This window comes from Tamandua tetradactyla, chromosome 2, assembly GCF_023851605.1.
Source record: "Tamandua tetradactyla isolate mTamTet1 chromosome 2, mTamTet1.pri, whole genome shotgun sequence".
Lineage (NCBI taxonomy): Eukaryota > Metazoa > Chordata > Mammalia > Pilosa > Myrmecophagidae > Tamandua > Tamandua tetradactyla.
The window spans coordinates 118929598-118945169 of NC_135328.1; the positions used below are offsets into that span (position 1 = coordinate 118929598).

A 15572-nucleotide genomic window follows, 5' to 3' on the forward strand; every position below is an offset into this window, starting at 1 on the left:
TCAGTTAGACACTGCTACTATCACACTTATCAAACTGAAACCAAAACCACCCCTACCAACCCTAAAGAATGCCTAGGGCGTTATATGGCATTCTGCAAAGTTTTCATAAACAGGGTAACTTTCCAGAAATCTACAACCTCCAAATGGGTCCCTAGACCAGGTAAGTCCTGAAATGCAGAGGGGGCCAGCGTTTCCAGAGCATCAGCCTAGTTCCACCCCTTATTCCATGTTATTGACAGCTCCTTCCAATGTGAAAAATTTAAAATGGTCATAGCCCAGATACCGCTGAAGAGTGAAAGATCAAAAGCAATGGTGGGGTTACACAGAGAAAGTCAGGTTTAACAAATGAGTATGAGTGCTGAATCAGTATACTGATATTTCTTTCAGTCTTCAGTACTTGAGAAGCAGCTATTAACAAAACAAAACCTAAAATTGCAGAATTGTAACCAATACCAAACTCTGAAATCTGTTCTACAACTAAATGTTGTGATGTACTTTGAAATTTATTACTTTCTTGTGTATATTATTTTTCAAGAAAAAGAAAAAAAAAGAAAGAATATAATAGAGTAGACAGGATTTAACAAATGAATATGACTGCTGAATCAATATACTGATATTTCTTTTGGTCTCCAGTGTCTTGAAACAGCTAGAATCAAAAATGAAAAATTGTGGAACTTCAACCCATACCAAACTTCAAAATCTGTTGTATAATTACTTGTTAAAATGTAGTTGGAAATTTATTGTTTTTTTGTATATATGTTATTTTTCACGATTAAAAAAATCAGACTCTACAGGAAAGACTTTGATCACAATCTTGTAAAAATAGCAAACAATAAAAAAGATCAAAAACATCTTTATTTGGAAACTGAGAAACGCTTTAAAAAATAACCCTCAGATAAAAGAGAAAGTCAAAATAGAAGCTATAAGAGGAGCTACAATCTCAGAAAGTGATTCATATATCACTTCATACTGAAATCTATTTGACACAGATAAAACTAAGTTATGAACAAGATGAATAACCTTCAATGCCACAGTATCAAAGAAGTAATTATTTTAAATAAAGAAGTAAAAGTTATAACGAAAACTGCACAGAGATGGCTTGCCATGAAGCAATGGACGTTGCTATTTAACACTGTTTCACATATTCTTGCAAAGCAGTGAGACAAAATGAAATAATTGGTATTTTTGGGGAAAAAATATTCATCACAACAGCAAAAAAAAAAAAAAAAAAGACAGAAAAAAATGTAAAATAAAACAAAAACAAAAATCCCTAAGAACTACCCAGTAATACATACATTTATAAGAAATACACAGAACCCACATGAAAAAAAATAGAAATCACATTGAAGGACATAAAGGTCTAGGTACTTCGATTAAATGAGTTAACACCATAAAAAGTTATCTCTTGGAAAATTAACATGTAATTTAATTTTGATTAGAGTTCCAACCTTTAAGAAAATTTGTATAACATTATCTTAACATTTGTGAATGAATACCAGGGAAAAGCCAAAAAGTCCTTTAAAAGAAAGGTGTAACAGTAATGGCCTTAACATATTAAAACATTAGACAAAGCCACAATAATACAAAAAATATATATTATCATTGGAACAGAAATAAATCCGAATACTTATGGGATTGTTAAGTAAAATAAAGATGGCTTATTAATACAGTGGGAAAATAATGGTTTTTATTATCAATGGTGATTGTGTAGCTGGCTATTGAATTAGAATGAAATAAAGCTGAATTTACAAGAATAAATCCCAGAAGGATTAAAGACTTAAACATAGAATCAAACTATAATACTCTTTACAAGAAGATCTAAGTAGCTAAATGTACAACTTATAGGTTAGGGACAAATATTTACTTCAAATAAGAAATCCTTTATAACTTCTTGTTATAAAGGATATTTGGTGAGACAAAAGAAGCCAGAAATGAAAGAAGAGTTATGGTATGGTCTCCTTTAGAAAATGCTTATAAGAAAACAGGTACCTACATCATTATTCTTACAGCTAACACATTTAGTCTGGAGTGGTAATTATTTTTTCTGGATTTTGAGAGGATGTTTTATATATCTATAGCCTGGTATTTAGAGATAAGAATGAAGCGAATCAGGTCGGGATTAAGGTAATTCAGAACACAGAGATAAAGAAAACATTGTCTATATTTTAGAACTGCACCTACTCCTTGAGACCAAAGGAAGAAAGGTTTATTCTGTCTGGAACCTAAATTTTCAGTAGCACATAATTGAACTCAACCTGCCTGGATAGCTCATTTGAACAACAGAAACACAGGGAGCCCAGAATAAGAATGACTGTCTTTAATCCTGTATAGTTTAATGTAATGCCTGGATACATCCTAGAATATAGTAAACAGATAATCAAAAAGTATTGGCAAAGACCCTGGAGGGATGGGAGTAAAAATACAGAAATATTAAATTTTACCATCAGGGAATCCCCTGATACTGTGTCAAGCATTAGGGACACCCAAATCAATAGGCTAAGCCTTTGATCTTGAGGCCTGCTCTTGTGAAGCTTATGCAGGTAGCAAAGAAGCTTAGCCTACCTACAGGTATGCCTAAGAGTTACCTCTGGAGGACCTCTTTTGTTGCTCAGATGAGGCCTCACTCTAAGCCCAGCTCTGTAAGTGAAATCATTGCCCTCCCCACTATGTGGGACATGACATCCAGGGGTGAAAGTCTCCCTGGCAGTGTGGGAGATGACTCCCAGGAATGAGTCTAGACCTGACATTGTGGGATCAACAATGCCATCCTGACCAAAAGGGGGAAAAGAAGTGTAACTAATAAAGTATCAGTGGCTGAGAGAGTTCAGAGTCGGGAGATTACTTTTGAGGCTGCTCGTACACAAACTTTAGCTAAATATTGCTACCTATCATGGTTTGCCAAACCACAACCAAAAACCATTCTGTCCAACCCTAAAGAACATCTAGGGCTCTATATGAGATTCTACAAAAGTTCCATGCACTATGGTTATTTTCCAGAAACCTACAACCACCAGATGGATCCTGAAACCTAGAGGGCTCAGCCTCTCTAGAACATCAGCTAGGTCCATCTCCCTACCCCATTTATTGACAGCTCTTTCAACATGGAAGGTTAGAATGGCCAAAGAGCAAATACCCCTAAAGAGGAGGATAGAAAGATCAAAGGTGATGGTGGAGTTACACAGAGAAGTTAAGATTTAACAAACAAGCATGATTGCTGAATCATTAAATTGATATTTCTTTCAGTCTCAAGCATCTTAGAGCAGCTAGAAGTAAAAACCTAAAATTGTGGAACTCGAACCCATACCAAACTCTGAAATCTGTTCTACAACTAACTGTTGTGCTGTGCTTTGAAATTTATTGCTTTTTTTGTATGTATGTTATTTTTCACAAAAAAGAAAAAAAGCCTATTGGCTAGAAGGAAAAATTTGAGAGGATGGTATGATAGCCTATGTTAAACTCTGGGATCTGTCCTGTACTGCTCTGAAAATTACTGCTTTTTTATTTCTTTGCTTTGTATATTTTTAATTGTATAACATGTATATTTTACAATAAAAAAGTAAAAAAACCCAAAACTATATATATGCTCCTCTACCCAGTACCTCCAATCCTTAGAGCACAATCACGTTACGAAATATTAGCCATTAAAAAGAATGAGGTAGCTCTACATAAGATAATGTGGGTATTAAAGCCATGATGTATCTTTGAGTCAAAAAAGACAGTGTATGTGTTCCAGTAGCCTTGATTCTTGAAGACGATTGTATAATGATATAGCTTTTACAATGTGACTGTGTGACTGTCAAAACTTTGTGTCTGATGCTCCTTTTATCCAGGGTATAGGCAGATGAATAAAATAATATGGATAAAAAAATGAATGATAGGGGAGTAAGAGTTAAAATAAATTAGGTAGACTGAAATACTTCCATTTGCTCGTCTGTTAAATCCTTCATTCAACAAGTATTTGCACAAAATCCTGAATGGGGTATGTAGCAAACACTGATGATGCCTGGGAACTACATCCTTTCAGTGGTATCTCTTAGCTGATAGGTGTATGGGCTAAACATCCGAGCTCTGAGGAGTGACCTAAATGGACTCCCAGAACTCCCTTACAGGAGTGAACTGAAGTTACTTTGGTTTTGGAACCACAGGAAATTTCTTGATATTGCACCTCTGTGTGGCATTCTTCCTTTTCTTGTCGCGCTTGCACAAAATCCTGTTGGTTTCACCTGGGAACACTTCCTAAATTACCTTTACATAAATTCTTGTCTCAAGGTCTGCTTCTGGAAAACCCAACCGAAAACCGGAAGCTACCAGAGAGTTTTGCACGAGATATGACACGATTTATTCAACAAATTGTTGGTGAGAATAGTGAACCACTGGAACTATTCTTCAAATACATAATTTCATAATTCCATGTCTTTACCCGTGCTTGTTTCTTTACTAAATTACTCCTTTTGTTCCCCCACAATCAGGAAAGACCAACTCATTTTTCAATGCTTCATGAAATCTGTTCTAACTTTTTTATGGCAGCCTGTTTTCAGGGCAGTCCCATTACAACAGTGAGTGTCAGTTATCTGGTTGTTTTTATCTAGACTCAGACCATTAAGAACAGAGACAGTATCTTATTTTTAAATAATTATTTCCTAGAGTCCCTAACACAGTGCTTTGTACAAAGAGTCTATCTAATACAAGTTATTGAATTTCTGACAACTTCTTGTAAAGTTTTCTTCTAGTACTGGATGTAATACCGAATTTCAAAAACTTAATAAAAATCTCAGTTTTCATCTAAACAATAAAATGGATAAGAGCAATTGTTAATTTAAATGTAATTGGGTATATTGTTTTTCACATGGAGATGTGATCCCAAAGAGTTCTTATTCTTTGGCTACAAAGGAGTACTATAGAGAAGTTAAGCTTTATAAAAAGCATATTCATCATAAAATTAATACACATTATAAAATATGTTATATACTTACTTGGGGGAAAGCACCGGAGGACTGACAAAAGACCGAAGTGCATCTTTCACCATGTCTTGCATGAGATGGGTTCCAAAGACCTTTTTGTTATCCACCAGGAAAGTAGTCTTAAAAGTAAATATTATTTATCAGTAATACGTCACAATCTAGACATATTATTCTATGTACAGATGCCATTACTGTGACAAGAGTATACTTAGAGTACAAAATAAAAAATACTTGGTCATGATGCATCTTTTTTTTTTTTGCTCTTTATTGTACACTTTATTTACTAGCATTCCAAACAAAACATAATCATTGTAAAGTCTGTGTCTGTACAGTAAGTTACAGAAACCAATATAAAATTAAGGCAAACAAGGAAAACATCTACAGATACAGATATCAGTCCTAACTTTCAAATATTAAACACTAACTTAAATACCATTTGATTAGTTATCAAAACTATATACATTCTCAAAATATTAAGTAGATAGTTAACAGTAATGACTGATGCTTTGAACATTTTCAAGTTTTTTATTTCAAAATAATATAGACACAAATAACAGGAAAATCTTATCTCTTATGAGATCATAATATTTAAAATCTATGTTATCTAATATTACTATAGCTACTTGTGCTTTCTGTTGGTTACAGCTTACATAGAATGTCTATTCCTATCTTTTCACTTTCAGTCCACTTTCAGTCTGTTTGTTAACTTAAGTCTAAGATAAGTCACTTGTGAGCAATATATAGACAGATCATATTATTTAATAAGTTTTGTCAATCTATGTCTTTTAATTAGTGAGTTTAATGTATTAACATTCAAAACTATTACTGTAAGAAACAAATCTTGGATCTAGCATCTTATCATATAGTTTGCTTTTTTTTTTTGCATGGGCAGGCACGGGGAATTGAACCCGGGTCTCCAGCATGGCAGGCGATAATTGTGCCTGCTGACCACCATCATACCGCCCCCAATAGTTTTTATTTATCAAATCTATATGTTCTTTTCCCTACATTACCTTTTATGTATATACTGCCAGACATGATTTGCTAATCCTGTTTTGAAAATATATACGTCTATATTCATAAATAGCGGTCTTATGTTTTCTTTCCTTGTAAGGTCTTCATTTTGTTTTGGTATTGAGGGAATTCTGGACTCATAATGAACTGAGAAGTGTACTTCCTTTTTATCTTCTGGAAGACATTATGCAAAATTGGCCTAGAGTTCTTTTTGTTGGAGGGTTTTATCTATGAATTCAATTTCTTTCATGGAACTATTCAAATTACCTATTTCTTCTTGAGTGAGTTTTGGCAATTTATATCCTTCAAGGAATTGGTCCTTTTCATTTGCATTTTTGAATTTATGGACAAAGAGGTGTTCATAATATTTCCTTTTAATGTCTGTAGATCTGTAGTGATATTCTCGCTTTCATTCCTGATATAATTACTTGTTCCTTTTCTCTCTTATTCTAGTTTTGTCTGCTTAGAGATTTGCCAATTTTATTAATATTTTCAAAGAACCAGATTTTGGTTGTACTGAATTTCTTATTGTTTCTTTTGTTTTCTATTTCATCTCTTCATCATTCCATTCTGTCTACTTGCTTTGAGTTTAACTTGCTCCTTTTTCTGGTTTCTCAAAAGTGGAAGTATAATAATTTCAGACCTTTCTTCTTTTTTAATATAAACATTTAAATGCTATAAATTTCCATTTAAGCACTGCTTTAATTGCTTCCCTCGGCATTTAATACATGATATTTTCATTTTCATTCCATTCAAAATATTTTCTAATTTACTTCAAGATTTTCTTTTACCCCTAGATTATTTAGAAGTGTATCGTTTAATTTCTGAGTATTTAAGATTTTTCCAGAAAATTTTCTGTCATTGATTACTAGTTTAAATCCAAAATGGTGTGAGAATATATGCTGTGTGATTTCAATTGTTTTAAAAACCATTTACGTTAGTTTCATGGCCCAAGAGATAGTCTTGTCCATATTTAACACTTCAAGTCAATATTTCCATTAAAAAATAAAACACTAATTGTAGAATATCCTTTCAAAGCATCTACTTTTGCTTCAATCAATAAAACAATGTCAACATACATAAAATTTAGTGCTAAAATAAGTATTTCAATACTAAATAGAACTTACTTGTAATAGAGATCTTGAAAGAACACAAGGTGACTGTTCACTAAATTCACAGAAAAAATCCTAACAGAGACATAAAGGAAAAGCAGTGTCATTAATGCATAAATTAGCTGAAAATGTTTGCATATAAAATGTGACTTTTACTAGACCTTCTGGAAATAACAGAGCTAAAACTAAAAAAGCTCATTTCTGCAAGATCTATCTAACTGAATCAAGAAACAGTACATAATTTTAAAGTCTTAAGCACATCCACAAAAAACTGACCAAATTGTGGATACCAATATTAAATTTGTACACTATGAAAATAATAAGGCTATCAATAATAATATGCCAACTAATGGTAGAGATTTAGTTTCTACTTCACAGAGATAAATATCAAGTAACCCATAATTAACCAAATAAAAACTGTAAATGGGATATTACTAATTGACTGTTGCTGACTCTAGGGAAAAGACAAAAAATATGATAAAAAAACAATATATACGATCCTGAAACCATTACTCACTATATACCTGAAGGAACTGAATGTGGGGACAGGAATGGACATTTGCACACCAGTGTTTATGGCTGCAGTGTTCACAGACGGAGGTGGCCTAAGCATACAATGACCGAGGAATGGAAGGGGAACTATGATGTATACATACAATGGCCTACTGAGTTGCCACCAGAAGGAATGATATAAGTATCCCTTTTTAGTTTATGGTGTATTGGAGTGGCTGGAGGAAGTACCTGAACCAGTCTTAATTCTTGAAGACTACTGTATAAAGATATAACTTTCCAATGTAACTGTGTGACTGTGAAAACCTTGTATATGATGCTCCTTTTATCCAGGGTATGCACAGATGAGTAAAAAAACATATGGATTTAGAAGTATATTGTTTAATTTCTGAATATTTAAGATTTTTCCAGAAAACTTTCTGTCATTGATTACTACTTTAAATCCAAAATGGTGTGAGAATATATGCTGTGTGATTTCAATTGTTTTAAAAACCATTTACGTTAGTTTCATGGCCCAAGAGATACTCTTGTTCATGTTCAACACTTCAAGTCAATATTTCCATTAAAAAATATAACACTAATTGTAGAATATCCTTTCAAAGCATCTACTTTTGCTTCAATCAATAAAACAAAAAAATAGGTAAATAATAGGGGGACAAAGTGTAAAATAAATTGGGTAGATAGAAATACTAGAGAGGGAGAGGTAAGGGATATGGTACATATATGAGTTTTTTCTTTTTATTTCTTTTTCTGGAGTGATACAAATGCTCTAAAAAATTATCACATTGATGAATACAGTGTGAGTCACTGGTTGTACACCATATGTGGAATGTATGTGTGTGAAGATTTACCAATAAAAATATTTTTAAAAAACTATATATAGGTTTATACAAAGGTAGAAAAAAAACAAGTAAACTAAATGTTCACATCTTTAGACTGTGGGGTAGGAGGAATTTATCATGTTCATTTTGTTTTATAATCAAGTAAAATCTATAAATTTTTATGTTTGGAATTGGATTTAAGTAAGGATAGAGAAGTGGGCTTGACATATCTATGGCACTGCTGAATGTTGGCAATTAGAAAACAAAAGATACAGAACCTAGAGCCACCTCTACTATAAGGGAGATCACTGTGGAAAACATTCCTAGACAATTATAAGCAGTACTTGTTCATACCAAGCCTTCTACTGTAGCCTAAGGATACTCCTCAGCACACTACTCATCAATAAAACAGAGTTGCTACTCAAGATGAAACCTGTCTATCATCTCAGCTCCTTCCAAGAAAAGCAATTATTACAAAATAAACCCTAACAGGCCTATTCTGAGATACATACAATCTATTCAGGATGTCAAATGTCAAACATAAAGCGCAAGAGAAAAGCAGTAAGAGAAAAGCAATTCATCACATACAAGGGATTTATTTTCAATAAGACTAAGTGCCAATTTCTCATCAGAAACGAAGGTGGCATAAAAACGGTGATATGATGTATTTAAAATGCTACAAGAGAAAAACTGCCAGTCAAAAATTCTTTACTCAGCAAAACTGTTCTTCAAAATGAGGGACAGCTTAATTCTTCACAGATAAACAGAAATGGATATTATCAACAAGAGACCTAAGATTCAGGTTGAAAAGTTCTTCAGGTTGAAATGAGAGGGTGTAGTGGAGTAGTGTGAAAAAATGATGATCTTCAGTAAGGGTAACAAAAAGGCTAAATGCAAAACCCAAAAGTACTGTATCCTCAATACAGAGCTCTACTCTTTAATTTCTATAACAGTCAGGATATAATTGAACAAGGAAAAGTTGTATTTCTTGAGAATGGACATACAAAATATAAAACAGTAATGTGGGGAGAAAAAACAAAAAGCAGAATCAATAAAACCAAAAGTTCATTCTTTGAAAAGATCAATAAAATTGACAAACCTTTAGCTAGACTAACAGAGAAAAAGAGAAAAGACGCAAATAAATGAAACCAGAAATGAGAGGGGAGACATTACTACTGATCCTATTGAAATAAAAAGAATCTTAAGAGGTTACTACGAACAACTGTATGCCAAAAAATCAGACAACCTAGATGAAATGGACAAATTTCTATAAACACTTTGTTTCAGTTTGTTAAAACTGCCAGAATGCAATATACCAGAAACGGATCAGCTTTTAAAAAGGGAATTTATTAAGTTGCAAGTTTACAGTTCAAAGGTCATAGAAATGACCAAACTAAGGCATCTACAGATACCTTAACTTCAAAAAATAGGCTGATGACGTTTGGAGTTTCTCTCTCAGGTGGGAAGGTACATGGTGATGTCTGCTAGCTTTCTCTCCTCATTTCATAAGGCTTCCCCAGGAGCGTTTTCCTTCTGCATCTCTAAAGGTCTCTGGCTGTGTGCACTCTGTCAGCACTAAAGCTTTTTCCAAAATGGTTCCCTCTTAAAAGACCCTAGTAAGCAACCCCACCTTGAATAGGCGAATATGCATCTCCATGGAAACCACTTAATCTAAAGTTACCACCCACAAATGCATGGGTCATGTCTCCATGAAAACAATAAAAAAGATTCCACCCAACAATACTGAATCAGGGTTAAAGAACATAGCTTTTCTGATGTACACAACAGTTTCAACTGGCACATACAAGAACAACCTACAGTGATTTTAGAAGAAAACAGAAGACCTCCACAGACTAATTACAAATTAAGAGATCGAATCACTCATCAAATGTCTCACAACAAAGAAAAATCCAGGACCAGATTTTTTCACAGGTGAATTCTACCAACATTCCCAGAATTACTACCAATCCTGCTGAAACTCTTCCAAAAACAGAGGCAGGAACACTACCTAACTCACTGTATGAAGCCAGCACCACCCTAATTCAAAAGCCACATACAGATACTACAAAAAAGAAAGTTACAGATCAATTTTTCTTATAAATACAAATGCAAAACTCTTAAACAAAACTTTTGAAAATCATCATTGAAAGAAATACATACCATGAGTAAGTTGGATTTATCCAAGGTATGCAAGGATGGTTCAATATAAGAAAATCAAGAAATGTGCAATAAACCACATTAACAATGTGAAACGGAAAAAAACACTCGATCATCTCAACTGATGCAGAAAAGGCATTTGACAAAATCTGCATCCTTTCTTAATAAAAACACTTAGAAAAATAGGAACAGAACGAAACTTCCTCAAAATGATAAAGGGCATATACAAAAAAATGCACAGCTAACGTACCCAATGGTGAAAGACTGAAAGCTTTCCCTCTAAGATCTGGAACAAGACAAGGATACCCACAGTCAGAACTGTTATTCAACATCATACTAGAAGTTCTAACTAGAACAATTAGGCAAGAAAAAGAAACACAAGGTATCTAAATTGGAAAGGGAGAAGTAAAACTTTCACTATTTGCAGATAACATGGTCCTAAATATAGAAAGTCCCCCAAAATCTACAACAAAGCTATTGGAGTTAATGAATGAATTCAGCAAAGTGGAAGAGTACAAGATCAAAATTCCAAATCAATAGTGTTGCTAAACACTAGTAATAAGTAATATGAGCACGAAATGAAGAAAAATTCCATTTAGAATAACTAAAAATATTAAATTTAGTTGATAAAAAAAGTATCAGAGGAAACACTAATATCGACATTGATTATAGATACTAGGGATATAAATGCAAGGAAAACGATAAATTTGTTTTTTATAACAGTATTAATTACAGTAATTTATGTTAATTATTTGTGATATATGCTTAATGTTCATGAACTACAATAATCAAACATATGTATAAATATGCTAAGTTTTATTTGATCATTCTACATTTACCAAGCTTCTGGCTCAAGTTCTTACCACCTTTTACCTGAATTATCATATTAGCCTATTAACACAAGAATGGCTTTCACCTCCTTGCTCAAGAACATACAATGCTTTCCCAATCCAATCACATCTAAACAACATCGGGGTTTCACAACTCTTGTTCCAACTTCATTTCCATACCTACTTAACCAACTTCTCACAACTGAACATGTAGCCACTGCTACACTTAGAAAATTCCTCTTACTGGGCTGACAGCCTATGGTTACTTTGTTTACTCCTGGAAAAGCCCTTTCTCCTACTTTTTTATTATCAAACTCATTTCTCAAGCGTTAAGATAAAAATTCAGCTCTTATTTCTTATTTCAAATCACTATTATCTTCCCCCTTTCTAAAATCCTGTTGCATCTGCAACAAGACAACTTAGGTGTATGCTAGTTCTACCTCTTTAACTAGAGAGGAAAAAGTGAGAAAAATGGACCCTGACACTTTTTCTATATATTATTACTAATTATACTCCCATGTGGCATTTCGTACTTCCCTTGTAATTCAAAGGAATATCAATTATTCCCTTTAAAACATGAATCTAGTCATAAAATATTAATCTGATCCACTTAATGCAAACAAGTGGACATTTCTGATACCTATGAAAACAACATCCCTATTGTTGGTATGGGTAATGATTATATGAAATATCAGTAGCTGAACAGAATTTAACATAAGATTAAGAGTCTTACTGTACGACTGAGCTAGGACAGTTGTGGATCAAGGAGAATGACTGGCAACAGAGGGGTCAGAGAATTACAGGGCCTGGAACAACTATGAAAATGCATCAGATTCTAGGAAATATTCAGGAACTTGTATGTCAAAAACTGAGAGAGAAGGTAAAGAAGGTAGCAAAAAACACATGAAGGAACAGGATAGGATATAGACCTAAGAGCCAAGTGATTATTTATAAACTGGTACAAAGTACTCCAGTAATTCATTTAAATTTGAAAACCAATTATAGCAGTCAAATGAAACAAATGACAGGAGCCCCAAGAAAATCTTGATGCAAATACACTCATTAATATTAAGAGCTTCACATATGTTCCCTGTTGTAAAGATGACTACATATAGAGTAAATAAGGAGATAAAGATGGAAATACCTAACTGACAACAGGTGGGGAAGATTCTGACAAGTATCTTGCTCTTTGTTTTGAAATCCTGCAGCTTGCCGAGAAAGGACTAAAGGATCACTGACAATGCCTCTGCTCTCTACCCTGGTTTGAACCAAAGTGAACACCCTGAGTTGCCTAGAGTGAACCATAGTTAATTTTCATTAACTATGAAAATGACTGGCACAATGACAGACTTCCTAGCTCTCAATATCAGGAGCCCATTAAAGCAGAAGTCAGACCTGAATCTTGTTTTACTTGGGGAAAAAAAATTTTTTTAAAGGGTCCACTTATCCATCAAGAACAGAACTGAAAAACAACTACATTAAGAAAATAGTATTCTGTAGGATTTTAAGGACTTGAAGATGCTGCTTATATTTAAAGATCTTACAATTAATCTAGAGAACACAAATATATGCCCAAGCAACAATTAAGGATAAGAAAAGTAGATGCAGCAGAAAAAAATCAGAGAATCTTTAATTACAGATATGCCATTAATCAGTTATGTGGTCTGATTACAACTCCTCTGAATCATAGTTTGCCTAGCTGCAAAAATGAACTGGATTATCTATATGATCTTTTTTTTTAACCTTTAAATTTCTACAATTCTCATGACTGAATACAGACAAATTACCATAACGAAAGCACACACAAAGGGATGTAAGAAAGCATGATCAGTAAGTGTTTGATTAAAGAATGAAGACTTAAGCTGGGCTTTAATAACAAAGAACTAGTGAAAGGGAAAACCTCAAGAAACACAGGTATAGGAGTAGCCTGAAACCAGAAAAGGCAGACTTCACAGAGGAAATAACAGAACTAGGAATTATGTTTCTAGGCATGAAGGGTAACAGCGGGCAACTACAATATACAGTTATGTGACACAAGTCAGTATAACAATATTATTTTGCGTATTTTCTGACTTCCTCTGTTACGTCACTAACCTTACTTACACTACTGTAATCTTAAAAATTAACAAAGTTCTATCCCTGAATGTTTTAATATTCCCAAAAAAACCTTGGTTTTCCTGTATTTTAACCTATAAAGATTAATCCAAAACATGCTAGCTTAAAAAACGAGCATGCTCTTCCACATAGCAACTTCACTTTCAGGAATTTACCATAAGCGTGAAGAAAATACATGATATAAAGATTTACCTACAAAGATGTTCATACCAATTATTATTTGTAATAGTGAAACACTGAAAATCTACCTAAATATAATTTCATACGAGAGGACTGAAATATCATGGTATAGGCTTACAATGGAATACCCTATAGCTATTAAAATAATGCAGGATGTTATTTGTTGATATGAAAAGAAAGTTTGTAATACAAAGATGAAAAAGGTCAAATACCATGATCCCATTTGAAAAAATATTTTCAATGGAAAAAAAAATTTATACACATTTACATATACATCTGTAAATGTATGTGTGTGTGTATGAAAATATATGCGAATACATTCACATAATATATACATATATACAAAAGATTCCGAACACAGAATCCAGGGTCTAAACCCTCACTCTTTTAACTCTCTAAATTTAAGTTTCTTCATCTCTAAAATGGATAGTGTAAGGTTCTTATAAGCTTTGTATGTCTGACACTGAGCAAATAATCAGTATACTGTGAAACTTGGCTAGGTATCAGGTAAATGAAGGATGACATTTCTTCCTGTTTTGTTTTTTTTCAACATGAAAACATGAACTACTCATGTAATTTTCTTTTTGGGGGGGGGGGGGGGTAGGGGTGTGTGTGTGTGTGTGTGTCTGATCCAGGAAATGAACCTGGGTCTCTTATATGGAAGATGAGCACTCTACCACTGAACCACCTATGCACCCCACTTATGTAATTTTATGTTATTTTTAGAAATGCAATGAAGAATGTGAGTTTCCAAGTGAATGAGAGGGAAGTTTTTGAGTCTAAGAATTACTTAAAAAACCCTTGGGCAATCACAGAAAATCAGTAAGTGACCCATTTACTATGAGTCAATGAATCTCAAAAAAGTGATGTTATTCTATTATTAAATCAAAGATTATACTCCAGAGTAGAATTGTACTTACCAAGATACAATGTAAATTGCTTAAATTCACAACCTCACAGACAGTTTTTATTCTATCTATTAATCTTGTAAAATAGTTGACCATTTCTTCCCTTTTAATTATTTTTGCATATCGAGGAAAGGTGGGTGGTAATAGCCTCTGGTTAACAAGGGGCTCAAAACCCATCATAATTGGATGATCTAAAAAAGGAAAAAAAACACAAGAACCTACATAAGAATTTCAATGTTTCTCCATTTCAAAGTTTGTTAAAAGCTATTAAATAAAAGAAAATGCCAGTTTCGAAAGCATTTCCAAATCAATTCTCATCACAATATCTAGATTGATTTTTAAGTTACTAATAATGTATCTGTACCTAAACAATTTTTTAATGATGAGATTTAATAACCTAAAACTTCAGTATTGGGGTTCCCTGCATCAAGGAGGGATCAAGTTTCTATGAATGAAGTCAGAATTTATTTGTATACTCCTCTCTATTCTTCTTAGCTTTTTCCCACATTTTTCTGGATATTATCCATGCTAGTGATTATCATTTAAAGTGATTGCTATTTTTAAAGTTTCAGCTGTTATTAACTCGCATGCATATGAACTTTGTAACCATCCTACACAAGATGTAACTTGCTTGACTAGATAAGAGGGTAAAAATATAAGAGATCAATGCAGTTATTCAGGATATAGAATACTGTTGAGAAGGAGAGATAATAAAAGCTGGCAGTAGTTGCTTTTGTTTTCAGGGCAATGGAAAGGTAAAGGTAAAACAATGAAAGGGTAAAATATTAGCTTTACCAAAGTCAATCCATTTCCAGAACAAATGGCAGTAACACCGTCCCCTTGTACCTTATATTTCTATCATGCAATTTATCTCAGACTGTCTTATATTCAAGAAACCTAAATAGATCTTACCAAATGAGTTGAGAAAAGAACTTAATTTCACAGCATTTTCTACCTAGCAAGT

General features: G+C 33.3%; 1 protein-coding gene across 4 annotated transcripts in view; it reads right to left on the reverse strand.

The window, feature by feature from the left end:
- Positions 1-15572, reverse strand: part of NAA35 (N-alpha-acetyltransferase 35, NatC auxiliary subunit) — a 153285-nt gene that overhangs the window by 32953 nt on the left and 104760 nt on the right. For all 4 annotated transcript variants that reach the window (XM_077148627.1, XM_077148624.1, XM_077148625.1 and 1 more), the window contains exons 12-14: positions 14621-14799; positions 7103-7162; positions 4974-5080 (exon numbers count right to left, since the gene is read on the reverse strand). In XM_077148627.1, coding sequence (XP_077004742.1) covers positions 4974-5080; positions 7103-7162; positions 14621-14799 — 346 coding nt within the window. The remainder of the gene's footprint in view (positions 1-4973; positions 5081-7102; positions 7163-14620; positions 14800-15572) is intronic.